This window comes from Physeter macrocephalus, chromosome 14 (genome assembly GCF_002837175.3).
Source record: "Physeter macrocephalus isolate SW-GA chromosome 14, ASM283717v5, whole genome shotgun sequence".
Taxonomy (NCBI): domain Eukaryota; kingdom Metazoa; phylum Chordata; class Mammalia; order Artiodactyla; family Physeteridae; genus Physeter; species Physeter macrocephalus.
Genome location: NC_041227.1, coordinates 3896627 through 3912074, shown reverse-complemented (window position 1 = coordinate 3912074; position 15448 = coordinate 3896627). Strand labels below are relative to the sequence as shown.

The following is a 15448-nucleotide window of genomic DNA, read 5'->3' as shown; positions in this document are numbered from 1 at the left end:
CCTCTCCCTCTCCCTCTCCCTCTCTCTCTCTCTCTCTCTCTCTCTCTCTCTCTCTCTCTCTCTCTCTCTCTCTCTCTCTCTCCCTATTTGGGATAGGAACCAATTCTTTTTAGAAGGAAGATAAAATAAAGATGAGCTGCCGGTCTAGACACAGTTCAGGGGGTTTCTAAAGTCCTGTTCCGCCGCCAAGTCTCCCCGGAATGGACAGCAGGATAGGGCGTCCCCTGGCCTTTCTCATCTGCCCCAGCTCAGAATCTCAGGAGAGCCAAGAGCTTTGGGAGAACTTGGCAATGTTCAGAGCCGTGGAGGCACAGGTCTTCTCTTCTTTTATAGCCTCTCAGGGCTGACTTAGCAGGAGGCCTTAATAAACAGTAACACTAGAACAGGGCAGCCAGCGAACCCTGTGCCCGGCCCAGTAATTTAAAAAACAGAAACAGATTCAATGCCTCCATGAGAAAGCCTCGGAGGCTGATGTGGCCGACGTGTTGTGATCCTTTCTTGCTCAATGATGGCACGAACAGCCCACAACTTGGGGACCGGCCAACAGCTTTGCCAAAAGTCAGAAGCAAGTTGGCAAGAGAGCAGAGGTGTCTGTAGCTTTTCTGGGTTTTTCTAAATCTGATTTCTGTGGGTTTCTTGCAGGGTGGAGAATAGGGTGAGGCTCGTGACCCACTCTTTCAGGTGCAAACTTGGAGATGTCAAAAAGTAAAATAAAACTTAACGCGATATTTTTAAAAAGTCAAAATTAGTGCAAAAATCACTAGTCATAATCAACCAAATATCGACATTTTCAATAAAGACAGCATCTGACCCTGTGCTTGGTTCTTGTTTGGGGATAAAGCCTGTCTCTCTAGAGGGACTCAAGTCTTCTTAGTTTGAGGTAAGCAGTCAAGTGGTCAGCGCTACCACAAGGATGCAAACAATCAGATTAGGAAGAAAATGAGTGTCTTTATTTTTGTTGCCATGGCGAGCGTGGCTTCGTTCGGTAGGATTTTTCCATCCATAAGATGAAATCTTCTGAAAATTAGCAACGGTGTCTTCTCTTGCTTTCTGTGGGTTATTTAAAGGGATGTGTGATGGTGTCTGTATTTTTTTTTTTAATCCCTGTACAAATACCCCCATTCTTAAAAAAATACCTGCTCCTTATTTTACCCTTTCTGTTTCCACTGCTGGGAGCTATTTTGAGCCACATCTGTCTGCAGCTTTGCATAAAGTTATAATGAGGCCATGCCAGACAGACGTGGATTTGCTCATGCCTCTACATTCGACCTGGAATTCGTTAGGGTCACTGGGGGTTGGGGAGAGAAACTCTAGCCTAACTCATATGGACGCATTTGGGTTGTACCAGATGGAGGGGAAACCAGCTAATCTGTTGGATTCCATAAATGGCTTCATTCTCCAAATATTGCAGGCGTTTGTTGCCCTAACTTTTTTTTTTCTAAGCTGTCACTCTTGGAAATCCCACCCCAGACACCAAACACAGAAGGATTTTTCTGCTGTTCTCCCTTGCCTTGACCACCGCTCAAATATCCTTCATTGAGAGCCCCTGTGTCTGCATTAGGCGAGGAGGATGCCGTGTCCAGGGAGCCGATGGGATGATAACAGCCTGTGGCTTTGGGGTGATTTTTAAGCTCAGTTATGTGGCGGTAGGGCGTGGGAGAGTCCTACTCTTTGGGCCAAAGCTTTCTAAATACAGTTGGTGAGATCCTGGGAATCTCTCCGCTTGGGTGGGGTAGAGACCCCCACATTTCATTGTGGTTTAATTGCTGGAGAGAAGGGCTGGGCTCTGCTCCAGGATTTGTGATGTTCGGAGATACTCAAGTAACAGTGAGGGCATTCGGGAATCTCTTGATAGAATTTGGAGCTGGACAGACCTTCTGGAGAACCAGTCATTTCATTTCTCAGCCCCAGAGAGAAGCCACTCACCTAGGGCCTCGCAGGGAGCTAGTCTTCAATTTGGGCCAGAAACCTGGGTCTGTCTGCCGAGGGAAGCCTCTGGTTTTGTCTCTGAGGCCTCATCCATCCGGGCAGCCTGGTTTCTTCCTCATGTGTCTGCGGAAGTTACTGTCAAGACATGGTTCTTCCATTTCTAGTGATCTAGAGACCATATTCTCTCTAGAAGAACCTCAAAGAGGGGCCGATTGAGGACAACGATAGTGAAATCCAGTGACTCAGCCAGGAATTCTGTACGTTTGGCAGACTGGGCATGGCCTAGAAGAAATGGCCAATTGAGACCTCCTTCCCTCCCTCCTTTCTTCACGTAGCAGACCTTGGTTGTTGAGATGTTGAGGTATTAGTGGGCACCTGCTCTGAGCCAGGTGCTGCCTGGGCTGCCCTGGGTGCCGAGGTGAACAGGCAGAGACCAGCTGTTAGCAACCCCAGGGGACAAGAAGGAAGCCACACCTGCAGCACAGGTGAGGAACGCCCGCATTCCTTGGGTCCGGTTGATGGAGAGTCAATGTTCTCTTTGAAAATGGATGTAATTCTGGTAAAATTCGCCAACAACCAAGTCCTGGATAAATTCGAAAGTCGTGGGTTGTTTTTTTGGGGGGTGGGGTGGGGGGAATGTCTTAAAAAAAGTTAATCTCCAACCCACAGCACATGGCTCACTCTTTTGATATTTCTGAATGCTCTGGGGTCATTGGCTATTTCTGAGGCTGCAGGAGGACTTTCTCCATTGCCTGGTGGTGGAGGAACAATTTGCCTTGAGATCCTCCCACTTAAGAGATGTGGGGATTTTCTGCAGAAGTAAAGCTACACATCGCCAGTTCACTTTATGCTGTTTGTGAGCATGAAGTTTGTGTCGTATTCTTTAGAACCAGAAAGTGTGTGTGTGTGTGTGTTTCTGCTTGCATGACAGGGTCGGTGAGGAGATATATTTTGGCTATTTTCTTACCTGGAGATTGGAAGGGCACCCGGTGGTTGTCTGGCACAAGGCCTGTCCCAGGCAGACTTTCACAGGCGTTTGGTGAGTGGACAGGGAGTCAAGTCCCTGGAGGGTAAGCCTTGTGAGGTGGTCAGCCAAGTATCTGGGGGCTGGGCTCTGAGCATCATGGGGTCATATGCTTGCTTCCACCTGCCCAAAGGACAGTGTGACCGAAACCAGACATTTCACAGTGGGCATACCTGGGAAGAAAGGATTCCAGCCAGCTTTGTTGGCTGGGCTTTGTCCTGATTCGGAACATACTCTTTTGTGTTTGTTTCAATGAAGAAGATCTCTACTTGTCCTTGTCAGCTGCAGAGACTCCGAGTCTTTCTATGAAACCCAAGAGATCATGGTTGCATCCATCTGGAGAAAGTGAGCTCCAGGGTCAGCTAGAGGTCACTGGTCGCAAGTAACAGAAACCTAGTGTTGCTCACACAGCATAGGAGTTTACCGGGAGGACACAGCGTGGCCCACAAACTGGGAGGGAGGGAGAAGTAGCACCATCCTTAGAAAGGAGAGGTACCAGGACAGGACTGGGGGTCCCAGTGGGGGCACAATCGAACAGACAAGGCAGGATGGAGCCACCTGGCAAGGAGCAGCTTCAGAGTATTTTCTGACCTTGAATTGCCTGGCTCAGTTGTCTTGGCACGGAGAGGGTGTGATGAGCCAGCTTGGGTCACCTGTTGAGTCCTGAGGCAGGGGAAGGTGAGACTGTCAGTCGACAGTCTCTGCACGACCTCACACAGGGAGAGAGGGATAATTCCCCAGGGGAAAGATAAGAGATTGGATTCCAGGAGACAAAAACAGCCAGCGTTGATCCCAGGCTCTAGAGAATTCTGGGCTTTTAAGTCCTTCGAGAGGGGTACTCCTGTCTCTGAGCTGGTGTTTCCCTCTTGCCTCTGTGTCTTTGTGCGAAGTGGCAGTGGGGGGCGGTGGTCCGCTAGATGCTGGTTGAAGTGAATGGATGCTTTTATAGGCCTTTGAATATTCAGCCACTTCCTGTAGTTACTTCATCCTGTCTTACTCTTAAACAGAGTTCTTAGCTAGCAGTTTTTTCTGGCTAAGGTTACAAAGACAGTCAGTGAAGTTGATCCACACTTTCTTCCTTGCCCAAGAAGATATTTTGAAGCTTGAGAGAACAAGTGAGTGGTGTCTTCTAAGGAAGAAATTTAATAAAATCTGAAATCAAGCCCTAGTTAGAAAGCATGTTGGAGTCTCGAAGTTGATTCTCTGGGGAGTGGTGGGGGGCAGTATCTAATGACTGCTGGTGCCTGGCAGCTGGGGCTGCCGCCCCTGCCTGTCTGCCTACCCCTGGGAAACAGTTGTTCCCCTTCCTCTCGGCTGCAGGACTGGTCATCAGAGCCGTGCCTTCTGTACAGTGTGTCCCAAAGGCGATCCTGTCTTTGCTTTCCCTTTCAGAAGGAAAAACGTGAACCAGAGAAGACAGAGCATCAGCTGGATGTTCTGATCGTGAAGCGAGAATGTTCTGTTTGTTGAGGAGACACTCCGTTAGAACCTAGGCCTTTTGAATTGATAATGACAGCACCTTTATTTGTAAAAATAGTAGCAGGTGCTAATTTTGTCACCGTGTCACGTGACCTGTCTGGCTTTGCTTTATGGGACAAGCCACTAGAGCAGGGGTTGTAAGCTGAGATGCCCCTGAGAGCTAGACAGGTGAGAGAAGCAAGCAAAGAAGGACAGATACAGGGACTGGGGCCAAATAGAGAGCTTGAGCCAGGCTCTGACGGTATCATTCAGCTCCAGACACCTGCTGCCATGTTGGAGTGTGGGGTTGGAGTAAGTATAACTTCCAGGTATACAAGAGAAGCTGGAAATTGTGATGTTTATATGAAATTTTCAGATTAAAGAAAAACCACCCTCTTTGGATTGGATGAAGCCCACAAAAATGCCAATTTGCTAACCCCTGTACTAGATTAAAACTGTGTGGTGTACAGGGCCACTGGTCTGTCTCGTTCATGGATGTTCACCCAGAGTCTAGTCCAGGGCCCATACATTGAAAACCACTCCACAAATATTTGTTGGGTGCTATTCAGTGTTGGGGGGGAGGATATGAAAACTGGGTTTTCAAGGACAATTTGATAAACTTTCCTGAGAATTTAGAATTTGGCCAGTGAAGCTCCTTTTGCTGCTTCTGGCTGACCCTTGTGAATATCTGTTTCCCACCTTTCACTTCAGGGACTGAAGCCAATTTTCCGATCAGAGAGATGGAGATGGTTGATTCATTTAGGAAAAGGCAGCACTGAACTTAAAAACAGATTCTTAAAAGAAACATTCAACTTTCCTTATTTAAAAGCTTCTTGTAGAAAGAAAGAAAGTTCTTCCAGTGTGATGGTGCAGATGAACAATGAATACAGGAGATTTGGAAGTTTAGTATTTAACATTTATGTATGACATATGGGAGAAAATGTTAAATGGTAAATATGACTCTGGCACCACCATCACTGATCAAATAACGAATGTTCTGACCACATACGCTGAGGACAATTTATTATACAAATACACACAATGCTAGACGTTGCCTATGTGAATGTTTTGGGGTGTTTTGTCTAAGAGCACTCGGACTCATCTTCTCATCTGCTTCTCTTTTGTTTGGAGCTCTGTGTTATAACTGGAACATTAACAGGTGGAAGAGCTGACTACTTTTACAAAGAATCGTGTTCTCTAAGCCCCACTGTAAAACACAGGCTAAACCACAGGTCAGATGGTGTGCTGGTCAAAGTTCTCAGCCGATTTAGCTTCATTTTCCTGGTTCCATCATTAGGTCCTTCCAATAAACCGTTCAGGAAACATCCAAGAAATGATTAAGGTACCAAAACAATTAAAACATGAGTGCTTATTGGGCAGACAGTGTAGAATGATGGACCAGCCAAAAGGAAGCCTGGCAAAGAATGGCATTGCTGTGCCATGCGACACTCTGGTTCCCTCTTATCTGTCTCTATTACTTAGTCACACATCTCAAACGCAGGCCTGGTAGATGGGGTTTTTCTGCCTGGTACAACTCACTTGAATTCCCAGACCAAAAAAGCAACAACAGCAGCCACATTAATTCACCACTAGGAGCTCTTTGCTAAGCATTTTTCATGCAGTGCAGTGTATCATTCAGTCCGTCTGACAACCCTTTCATAGATCAGGAAACTGTGGAGCAGGTGGAGTGCTCATCATGTAAGTGCTTTACAACATAATAATGGGATCACCAGGTAACCTTTCTCTGTGCTCTGTGTACCTTGCACATACCTGGGCTTATTGGCTTGTCAGGTTTCCTTTACCTGTACTGTTTTCATACACCAGTAGCATGTGAACTCCTTCAGGCCTTTCGGCATCCTCATCACACTTAGACTAATACCAGGGAGATACAGGCAGACGTTGAAAATACTGTGGATTTGGTTCCAGACAGCCTCAACAAAGTGAAAAACCAAGTCACACGAATATTTTGGTTTCTAGTGCATATTAAAGTTATGTTTACGCTGTACTGCAGTCTATTAGGTATGCAATAGCATTATGTCTAAAAACATGTATATCCCTTAAAAAATACTTTATTGCTAAAAAATGCTAATCATCATCTGACAATGCAGGGTTGCCACAAAGCTTCAATTTGTAAAATCCATAATATCTGAGAAGCGCAGTAAAATAAGGTATGCCCAGATATAGCGGATGCTTGGCAAGTGTTGGAAATTCTTTGTAATGAATTTTGTGGTTGTTGAATGTTTTAGGTTGGAGAGAATCCAGTCTTATTGGACTAGTTTATCTCACAATCAACAACCAGTCGCTTAATTAATAGTCTTCATTTGCTCAGCCTTGTGCTGTGTCCACAGCAGGTGCAAAAGAAGTAGCCTTTTCTTGTACTCTTCAGGAGCTGGTATCCACTCTTAGACCTAAAGACACCTAGGGGCTTTCCTGGTGGTGCAGTCGTTAAGAATCCGCCTGCCAGTGCAGGGGACACGGGTTCGAGCCCTGGTCCAGGAAGATCCCACATGCCACGGAGCAACTAAGCCCGTGCGCCACAACTACCGAGCCTGCGCTCTAGAGCTCGCGAGCCACAACTACTGAAGCCCGCCCGCCTAGAGCCCGTGCTCTGCAACAAGAGAAGCCAATGCAACGAGAAGCCCGCACATCTCGACGAAGAGTAGCCCCCGCTCGCCACACCTAGAGAAACGCTGTGCGCGGCAATGAAGACCCAATGCGGCCAAAAATAAATAAATTAATTAATTTTTAAAAATACATATATATAGAAAAAAGAAAGACACCTGCCCTGGCCCTGTGGCGTAGAGGGTGCCTCTGACCCTCCTCTGGCCATATCTCCCACCCCATTGCAAGGAGTCTATGAGACCGAGAGCCATATACCCCTTCTTCTAGACCATGTTCCAGGTATTCACGATCCTGGAATCCCTCTACTCAGATGTCCCTGAGCCCACTTCCAGGGTCTGATACCCACGGACAGAACAGGGCTCCAGCACACCTCCCAAGGCCTACAGGGTGGTCAAGGGACAGCTGCTTGTGGGATGGGGGGGTAGATGGAGCTTGGGCTGCATGTAGGATGGAGCAGGATGGAAGGTAATGTACCTTGTGCTGCCATGTTCCAACATGGAACTCCAAGGAGCCCCAGAATCCTAACATCAAGCTCCAACTTCCAAGGTGTTTTGAAGCTGAACTCTCTTATTTAAGCACTTATCAGATTGATTTTAAAACCTTTAAATTTTCGACCTATGGGAGGTGGGCCTTCACTGGAGCTGGAACTCTTGATGGGGGGATGGGCCTTCTGTGGTCTGGACCATTTCTTAAGTCCTCTGGTTCATAGATTTCGTCATCCCCCACCGGCTTCCAGGTCAGCCAGCGGAGTGCACACCTTGAGCACCTGGGGCTTGGAGCACGGGTTTCGTGCCTCCATAGGCGTTCTTGGAAAGTTACAAGGGCTCATTTGCATACTAGCTCCTCCCACGAGGCCGCTGGGAAAGCGCTTAGCGGTTCTCTATTACCAAATACCACGTCGCCTTGCTTCCTCATTAAAAACACTTCGTGCGTTTGCAGAGTTGAGTGGCTCTGCGCACACAGATGCCTAATCCACTGACAGCAATTTCAAATTTGCAGGTCTTGCTGTTGATGGAAAATGGGAGCCTTGGTGGTTATTCCTTGTGTGTAATTTTCACCAAGAAATGGGGGCCTGGGTTTAATGTCAACACCTAGAGATTTAATGTGGCCCTATTACTGGAAATCTATACCTTTAGCCAAATCCTGCCTCACCACAATGTCTGTATTGTTTTGCAACCTCACCCCCACCCATTTCCCATTCCTGAGAAAAGATGGGGTCTTAGCCAAGATTCAGCTCAGAAGGGGACTGGCCCCCGCTTGCTTTCTCCATCCTGTGGGCACAGACTGCTCAGTACTGGGCCTGCTTGGATCCAGGAAAGCCATTACAAGGCCATTTCTCAACTCACTTGGGTGGGAGGGAGTGGGGAGAGGGGAAAAGAGAAAGAGGGGGGGGTTATGGGGTTATGTTCTTAGCTCCAGTCTCCTGCCCAGCAGGGAGCAGGTTCGTTCCAAGCATCAGGTCACGATGGGGCACCCCCCTACTTTGCCCTCACCACCCCAGAAAGGCTCCATGGCATGTGTTTCAAATTAAAGGAAATTCAATTTGATGCTATTTTGAAAACGCACAGAGAATGTCAGAACCCCCTTTGAGGCGGATGATGGGGCTCACAGAAACCAAGGTGGTTGATCTTGGAGACTAGCAGGAAAACCAAAACTTATTGGAAAAGTAACTGTTGGCCACGTGTGTGTGTTTCCTCTAGTTATTAGTAACCTGTCCCCCAAATCCTGTTCAGTAGTGCTAACGAATTAAGCTTTTAACTTTTTCCCACTGAATTGCCTGGCAGTGTTCTCCCATCCCTGGAGAGCAATGGTTTGGATGGACACGAGCATAAGAAACAGATGTAAACATTTATTGTTTCAAATGACACCATCACCCTCATCCCAGCTCCAACCGTAAATGAAATGGACAAACAGTTTCATAAGAAGACTTTTCCCAAGGTCAGTTCTGTCCTTGGCTGTCTCACAGGGCACAGAGGGTTCCCCTGACGTTTGTGGCTTTGAGGAAGCCGTGTTCAGGGGCCAGGATATGTCTCTAACGGCCGTAATTGGATGTGTCCTATTCCAGTTAGTGCAGACTATAAACATGATGTGCACACAGAAGAAATTCGGTGGCCAGCAGGGCGGGAGCCAGGGCCGGCCTTGGGCTGCGGGTTTGGAAGGCGTCTTGCTGGTCTGGATGGCCAGGCTCAGGTGCCACTGGCTCAAGGATGAAGACTGGGGGTCAGCGTTCGGGTCAGCAGGAATGTCCATGTCAGGGGTTTGAGTGCTGGAAGGAAAACCAGAACTGCCCTGGAAGGACCCGGGCTGGGAGGCGTGCTGGCCACAGTTGGGTCTTGACTAAAAACGCGTCCCCCCGGCGTCTGCTAGCTCCGTCCGCAAGAGGGCTGGCGGCTGGGAGGATGTAGAGAGGCCATCGTCCATCTCCCCCAGGGCCTCCCCATCTTTCCATCCCGGCTGCCCCAGCCCACTGCCTGGGGAGTAGGGGGTAGCGGGGATGAAGGATTCGCTCCAGAGTCTTCCCAAAGCCCCAGGTGCAGGGGAGGGTGTGGACACCAGTTCCTGGGACAGGAATGCACCACCTGCTGCATTCATACCCAGGCCCACCATCTCGCACGCCCTCGCCGGCTCCATGAGCACGGAGGCTGGGGTGGTTCGTCCAGACGTGGCCCTGACCTTTCTCTGTCTTTTGCAGACGGACTGTGCCCTATGGGCTGTCCAACTACAGAGGCAGCTTCCGGGGCAGGAGGTCGGCCGGGACCTTTCCGCGGAGCTCACAGCTGTCGAAGGGGACACCGCGCTGCACCTGTGCGGAGAGCGAGGACGCCGCCTGCGTGCACTTCTGCACCTGGACCCTGGCTGCCCGCGGGTACGACCCCCTCCCCGGCCCCTGGCTGCCTGCGGGTACGACCCCCCTCCCTGGCTTTCTGCATTAACAGAGATCGGTTGCCCTGGGCCATGTGGGCGCAGCAGGGCTCTGCCTTGCTGGGTGGGGGGGGGGGGTGCGTGGGCTGCGCGCAGAGGGTGCAGCAGCCCCGTCCCTTCACTGCCTTTCAAAACAAGGCCTGCAACGTGGCCACGGCCATGTCTGGTCTCCAGACGTATTTCATCTGGTCTCCAGACGTATTTCTTCTGGACTGCACAGCAATTTGCCAAAATGTGAGTAAGTTGCCAACACTTAAAAATTGCAGAGTCACCCCCCTCCTCAACAAATGCATATTTTTAGCTTCTCCAAAAATAGCAAATGGGACCATCTGGTGTCACCAGCCCACATCCCCTCTTGGCCGGATAGGCTGGAACCAAATGAGGGCCACTCAGGTTCGAGTGGGACATGCAGTGTCCATTCACCTGTGTCACTCATCATCTTACTTGGTGGCCCCCCAGGCCCCCGAGTTTGAGACCCTGTAGTCTGCTCTAACTGCTGGAGAGAAGCTTGTGAGTCAATGTGGACTTGAATAAATAAGCAGACCCTAGGTCCGACCCGTGGTAGCCATTTAAGCTGGTTTTTACTACTCATCCTCCTGGCTCCTCTTTTTCTTTACTTTGGGCCAAGACCCATCAACCCCGCCAGGCAGAGCTGCCTTGTAAAGCCTCTTCCAAGAGCCATCGCTGGTGGGATGGGACCTCCAGGTGCTTTTTTTTTTTTTTTTTTTTTGTGGTATGCGGGCCTCCCTCTGTTGTGGCCTCTCCCGTTGCGGAGCACAGGCTCCGGACGCGCAGGCCCAGCGGCCACGGCTCACGGGCCCAGCCGCTCCGCGGCATGTGGGATCCTCCCAGACCGGGGCGCGAACCCGGTTCCCCTGCATCGGCAGGCGGACGCGCAACCGCTGCGCCACCAGGGAAGCCCTCCAGGTGCTTTCTGAGCAAGTAAAACGCACAAGCAGGGGCCTTGCTGTGCGGCAGGTGCTGTGGTAGCCAGGGGCCCAGGATCTGCTGTCCAGAAACCCCAGCGCCAACCACATTTTTCTTCCTGGCTCCTTAACATCTGATGAATAACTGAGTAGTGTGGGTGGAGGCTGGACTCTGGTAGGAATCCACCCACCATGTGCTCAGCCTTCAGAAACTGTGCCTGAGATGCGGACCTGGGGGACCACGCTCATGTTGGTGGGAACAGGAAATCTTTCCTAATTGGATGCTGAAGACCCAGCCATGTGGAAATGTGGGTTGATTCATTCAAACCAGCCCTCTCCCCACAGGAATTCCAGGACGGCACAAACACCTGCCAAAGAAGCAGGAAAGCAGGCCAGCGGTGCTGCCGGGGGCGTGCGTCCGAGGAGGTGAAGCTGCTTTCTGAGTCGCTGCCACATGGGGGGCACAGAGGACGTGTGGGACGCACCTGGTCTGTGCGGGCGGCCAGCGGGACACCGCGTGTGGCGGGCATCCACGGGCAATGGTGCTTTTGGTAGATCACCCCTGGGGACGGAACAGCCTAAAGCTGTGGACAGCCTGCCCTGCGTCTTAGGAGCTGAGTCCTGCGCTCCCTGTAGCTTTCGAGCAGTGACGTCCAGCCCTGGATTTCACCAGGGCTGGACAAATCTCACCGATCACTGCTTCTCAGAGCCCCTGCGGGCTCATCTGTCGGTGCCCATTTACTCCTCTGCTCCCATAGCAACTGGTGGTCTCTACAAAAAGAATCATTTCTTCTTTTCAGCAGCTGATTCTGGACAGAAGGTGAATTATAGCAGCTGGGCGCCAGGCCCTCCGAGTCCTCCAGTTTGTTTTAGGAATTTTTTTTTTAACCCACTTGTCTTTTTTGTATGATCCTGAGGGTTTCCTGCAGCCCAGCTGGGTTTATTTGTCATTCAATCGATCAGAAATCGTTATTACTGAGTCGCCTACACATCTGCAATGGGATGGTAATTGATGTTCCTAGTAATGGCCTGTGGGGGGGGCTTGGGGTCCTACAGGGTCTGATCAAGGGAGGATTAAACCCTGTTTGGTATGCAGGAGGCTTTCCAAATTGGTGGCAGATTTGCTTTGAGTCGTCTGGAGAGGGTTCTGTCAGCATCCACAACAAAAATGCAAAGGAGAGGCAGAGACAGACCCCAGGAGAGCATGAATTAGGCCCCAGCTGGTCCCCACTTTGCCTCTTCTTCCTGCTTCCTTTTTCTCCTCTTCCTCACCCCAAACCCAAACCCTTCTCAGCAAGGGAGGCGTGTGGTTCAAACCACCATCCATCGTGGCATTTATTCAATTCAGCAAAGATTTGTTGAGCACCTGTGATGTGCAGGGCACCGTCCTAGATGCTGGGGACACCACAGGGAATAAGGCAGAAGGTCAGCCTTCCTGGCACTTAAAGGGTGGGGGAAACAGCAAACCAATACATTAAACACAGAGTAGGGCGCGTGAAGGAGAGCAGGAAGCAGGCTGGGGGCAGGAAGTGTTGGGGGTGGTTGCAGTTTGGGTGGACAGGGGTGGTCTCACTGGCCAGGTGACATTGGCATAAAGAACTGGAGGAAGTGGGGAGGGGTGAGCCAGAGGGATGAGGAAGGGAAGGGGATGTCAGGCAGGGGAAGGGTAAGTGCAAAGGCCCTGTGGTAGGAATGTGCTGTGCTGGGTGTGTTCTAGGAAGGCAGCAGAGAGGCCAGCACAGAAAAAGCACTGGCTGCTTTTGCTGTTAGTGTTATCATTCTGTTGGATGTTCAGGAGATGAGAACGGTGGCACAGATGTCCCACTGGGGCCTGGAAAGGTGCTTCTTCTAGGTCTTTACGATGCATGTCAAGCTCCTGTAAGACGCTTTACTTGGGAAGAAAAAGTCTTTCCTCATAAGCCCGGTCCCTACTTTCTTGCAAGACTCAAGTTAGTAATCTCCAGATTGACATTCTCAGAGTGGAAGCTGCTGCCATCCTGAGCTTGTGATCATCCAAGATGGGACCAGACTGTGGGAGAGAGAACTCGCCGAGGCCACATCAGCAGCGATGATTGTATTCACACCTTCCCAGGTGGATGGCGGGCTCTGAAATTGCCTAGAAGCTCTGGCGAGGAGGTTCCGTTCAAAACAGGGAACGGGCTAGAGATAGGCTGGGGAGACGTGTCTCCTCTTTCAGCCAGCAGAGCTCTTCTTTCGTAACAGGCCTCTTTTTTTTTTTTTCTTTTGCCCCCCTTTTCCGAGATAGGTTAAAGTCAAGGCCAGACAAAGCGAGTAGGCTTTAGACCTCCACCATCAAATGTTTGCCCGGGCAGTGGACCTCCCCGCCTCCCGGGCTCTGCCTGCCCTTTCAGGAGCCCCCCGGGAGAGGGTCCTGCAGCAGGAAGGCCTCAGTTATGGCTCCTGCTCGGTTCACATTTCCACCTCTTTGAGGACAAGAAATGAGTTTTGCCTGGGGGAGAAAACCCACTCAAAGGGTCCTCACTTAACAATACAGCCCTTCCCCAAGAATGCCCCATCCAAAGACCCCAGTTTCCCTAATGGGTAAAACGATCCCAGCTGCGCCCTGGGGCCCCGACGCCCAGGGCTCCGGTTTCATGCAGGAAATTGTTTGCGGAGAGGTATGGCACGTTGCAAAAAGCCACTTCTCTTGGAGAATAAGTGGACTTCAAGCTAACTCTTTGCAAATGTAAACCCGTGTCCATGTTGGAACAGATGCAGGCCCTGGCAGGAGCATGCCGACGTCTGAGCCCTCACGTGGGGCAGGCATGGGGTGTGAGCCACTGAGGCCGCCCGGCGTCAACTCGGCGTCAACTTGAGACGCAGATCACAGCTGTACAGGTTTGATGAGTTTGAGGCTTATAGGATTTAGACAGGCATTTTCAGCTGTGCTTGGTCCCACTAAAAGAATGTGTCTCCAACAAAAAAAAAAGAAAAAGAAAGAAAGAAAAACCTTGATGTTTGTGATAAGAAAAGGAGGAAATTAACACCTGCGGGTTTTGAACCCCCGGGCGTGCAGCAGAGACTTTTGTGCCCTTCACAGGCAGATGAACAATAGACCCAGTTGCCTGGAAGCCACTGTAAAGGCACCCCCAGCTCAAGGCTATTAAGGTGATATTTGTTTTCAGGAAGAAATGTGGATCTTTGGGGGAATGGCTTCAAAATAAGCTGCAAACACAAACACTTTGTAAGTTATGTAAATTTCTATTTATCGATGTAATTGGCAACAACTGGGAATTGTAACACCTGACAGTTCGCAATCTCTTTCAGCTGCGCTCTAGCGGCCACGCTGAGATGGCTGAGCGTCTGAAGCTGATGGAGTGTTTAGCCATCCACGGATGGGGAGAGGCCGCCCCCTCCCCCGACGGCAGAGAGATAAGAGCCGGCGTTTGAGTGCCTGCCGAGGTCCTGATGTGATGGTGGATGCCAGGGTGCTAGCCTTGACCAAATGCTAAATTTTCGATGGGTACAAACTAAGTGTTACAGGTATAAAAGTGAGTGTCACAAGGAAATGGAATGGACTGATTTGCCAGCAGGACGGGGTACAGTTTAGAGAAGCAATTATTTATTGTGAAACTGTTCTCTGTGTCAGCCCCTTTTGGCGGATGTGTTCAACGCGAAGCCTCTGCACATAGACACTCACTTGTTCTGAGCCTCACCTCAGTCCTTAGGGCTTGAGTCACATTTTTTAAACACCTGTGCACTGTTTGTCTCTGTGGCAAGATGAGATCTCAGAGAGAAATTCATTCATTGTGCTAACACAGAAAATACTGTCAAATGCATAATAAAAAAAATCTCAAACTTTGCTCTGATGTGGGTTTTTCTCGCTGGTGTGATATGCATGGTTACATGTCAGTTTTCCGTGGACCTCTGGAGAGGACAGAAAAGAGTTACTTGTCGTTCGGGAAGTAGATTCATCTCAAGTCAGTTATGGAGCAAGATGGGTGAGGGGGCTGCTTGAATTTTAAGGAAGGAGCGGGATCTGGGGGCCATCCAAGGAAGATAGAACCTTCAGGGTGGTTGGGAAGAGATAAATCTGGGGAGAGCGGTGGCTCCTTCCCCTGGCACCATCCTGGTCACCTTCATAGCGATGCATAGCTTGGTTTTCTGTCCCCAGAGGCACGGACACATGCTGGGCAGGATTCCAGGGAGAGGATGGTCATAGCCAATAACCAACAGTGGACCTTTGCAGCCTTTCCGATGGGCATTTTATTTCGCTTTGCTGCTCAGGGTTCTTGAGAATTAGTAGCCTGAAGTGACCACGTTTTGTTTGATCTTCTCTATCAATGGCAATGTTTTTAAGCCTCCAAGACTTATAAGGCATCTGGGGGGTGGGAGTGCCAGGTTCTTCCCTTCTTCCCTCTCTCTTTCCCTCCCTCTCTCCCTCCTTCCCTCCCTCTCTCCCTCCTTCCTTCCCTCTCTCCCTCCTTCCTTCCCTCTCTCCCTCCCTCCCTCCCTCTCTCCCTCCCTCCCTCTCTCCCTTTTCGGTCAACAATTGGAGACCATCAGAGGCAGGGAATTGGACAAAGAGACCCAGCCTAAAAGCCAA

The 15448-nt window shown here is 50.1% G+C and overlaps 1 protein-coding gene across 2 annotated transcripts in view; it reads left to right on the top strand.

Annotated features, from left to right (window-relative positions):
• The window catches only part of EDN3 (endothelin 3), a 22701-nt gene extending 8111 nt beyond the window's left edge, over window positions 1-14590 (top strand). The window contains exons 3-5 of one of the 2 annotated variants that reach the window (XM_024128584.3): window positions 9726-9899; window positions 11227-11307; window positions 14170-14590. In XM_024128584.3, the coding sequence (XP_023984352.1) occupies window positions 9726-9899; window positions 11227-11307; window positions 14170-14209 (295 nt within the window). In that variant the 3' untranslated portion in view covers window positions 14210-14590. Of the gene's footprint in view, window positions 1-9725; window positions 9935-11226; window positions 12362-14169 lie in introns of those variants that run through there. The other variant, XM_055090293.1, reaches the window with a different exon arrangement.
• Window positions 14591-15448: the final 858 nt, after the last annotated feature.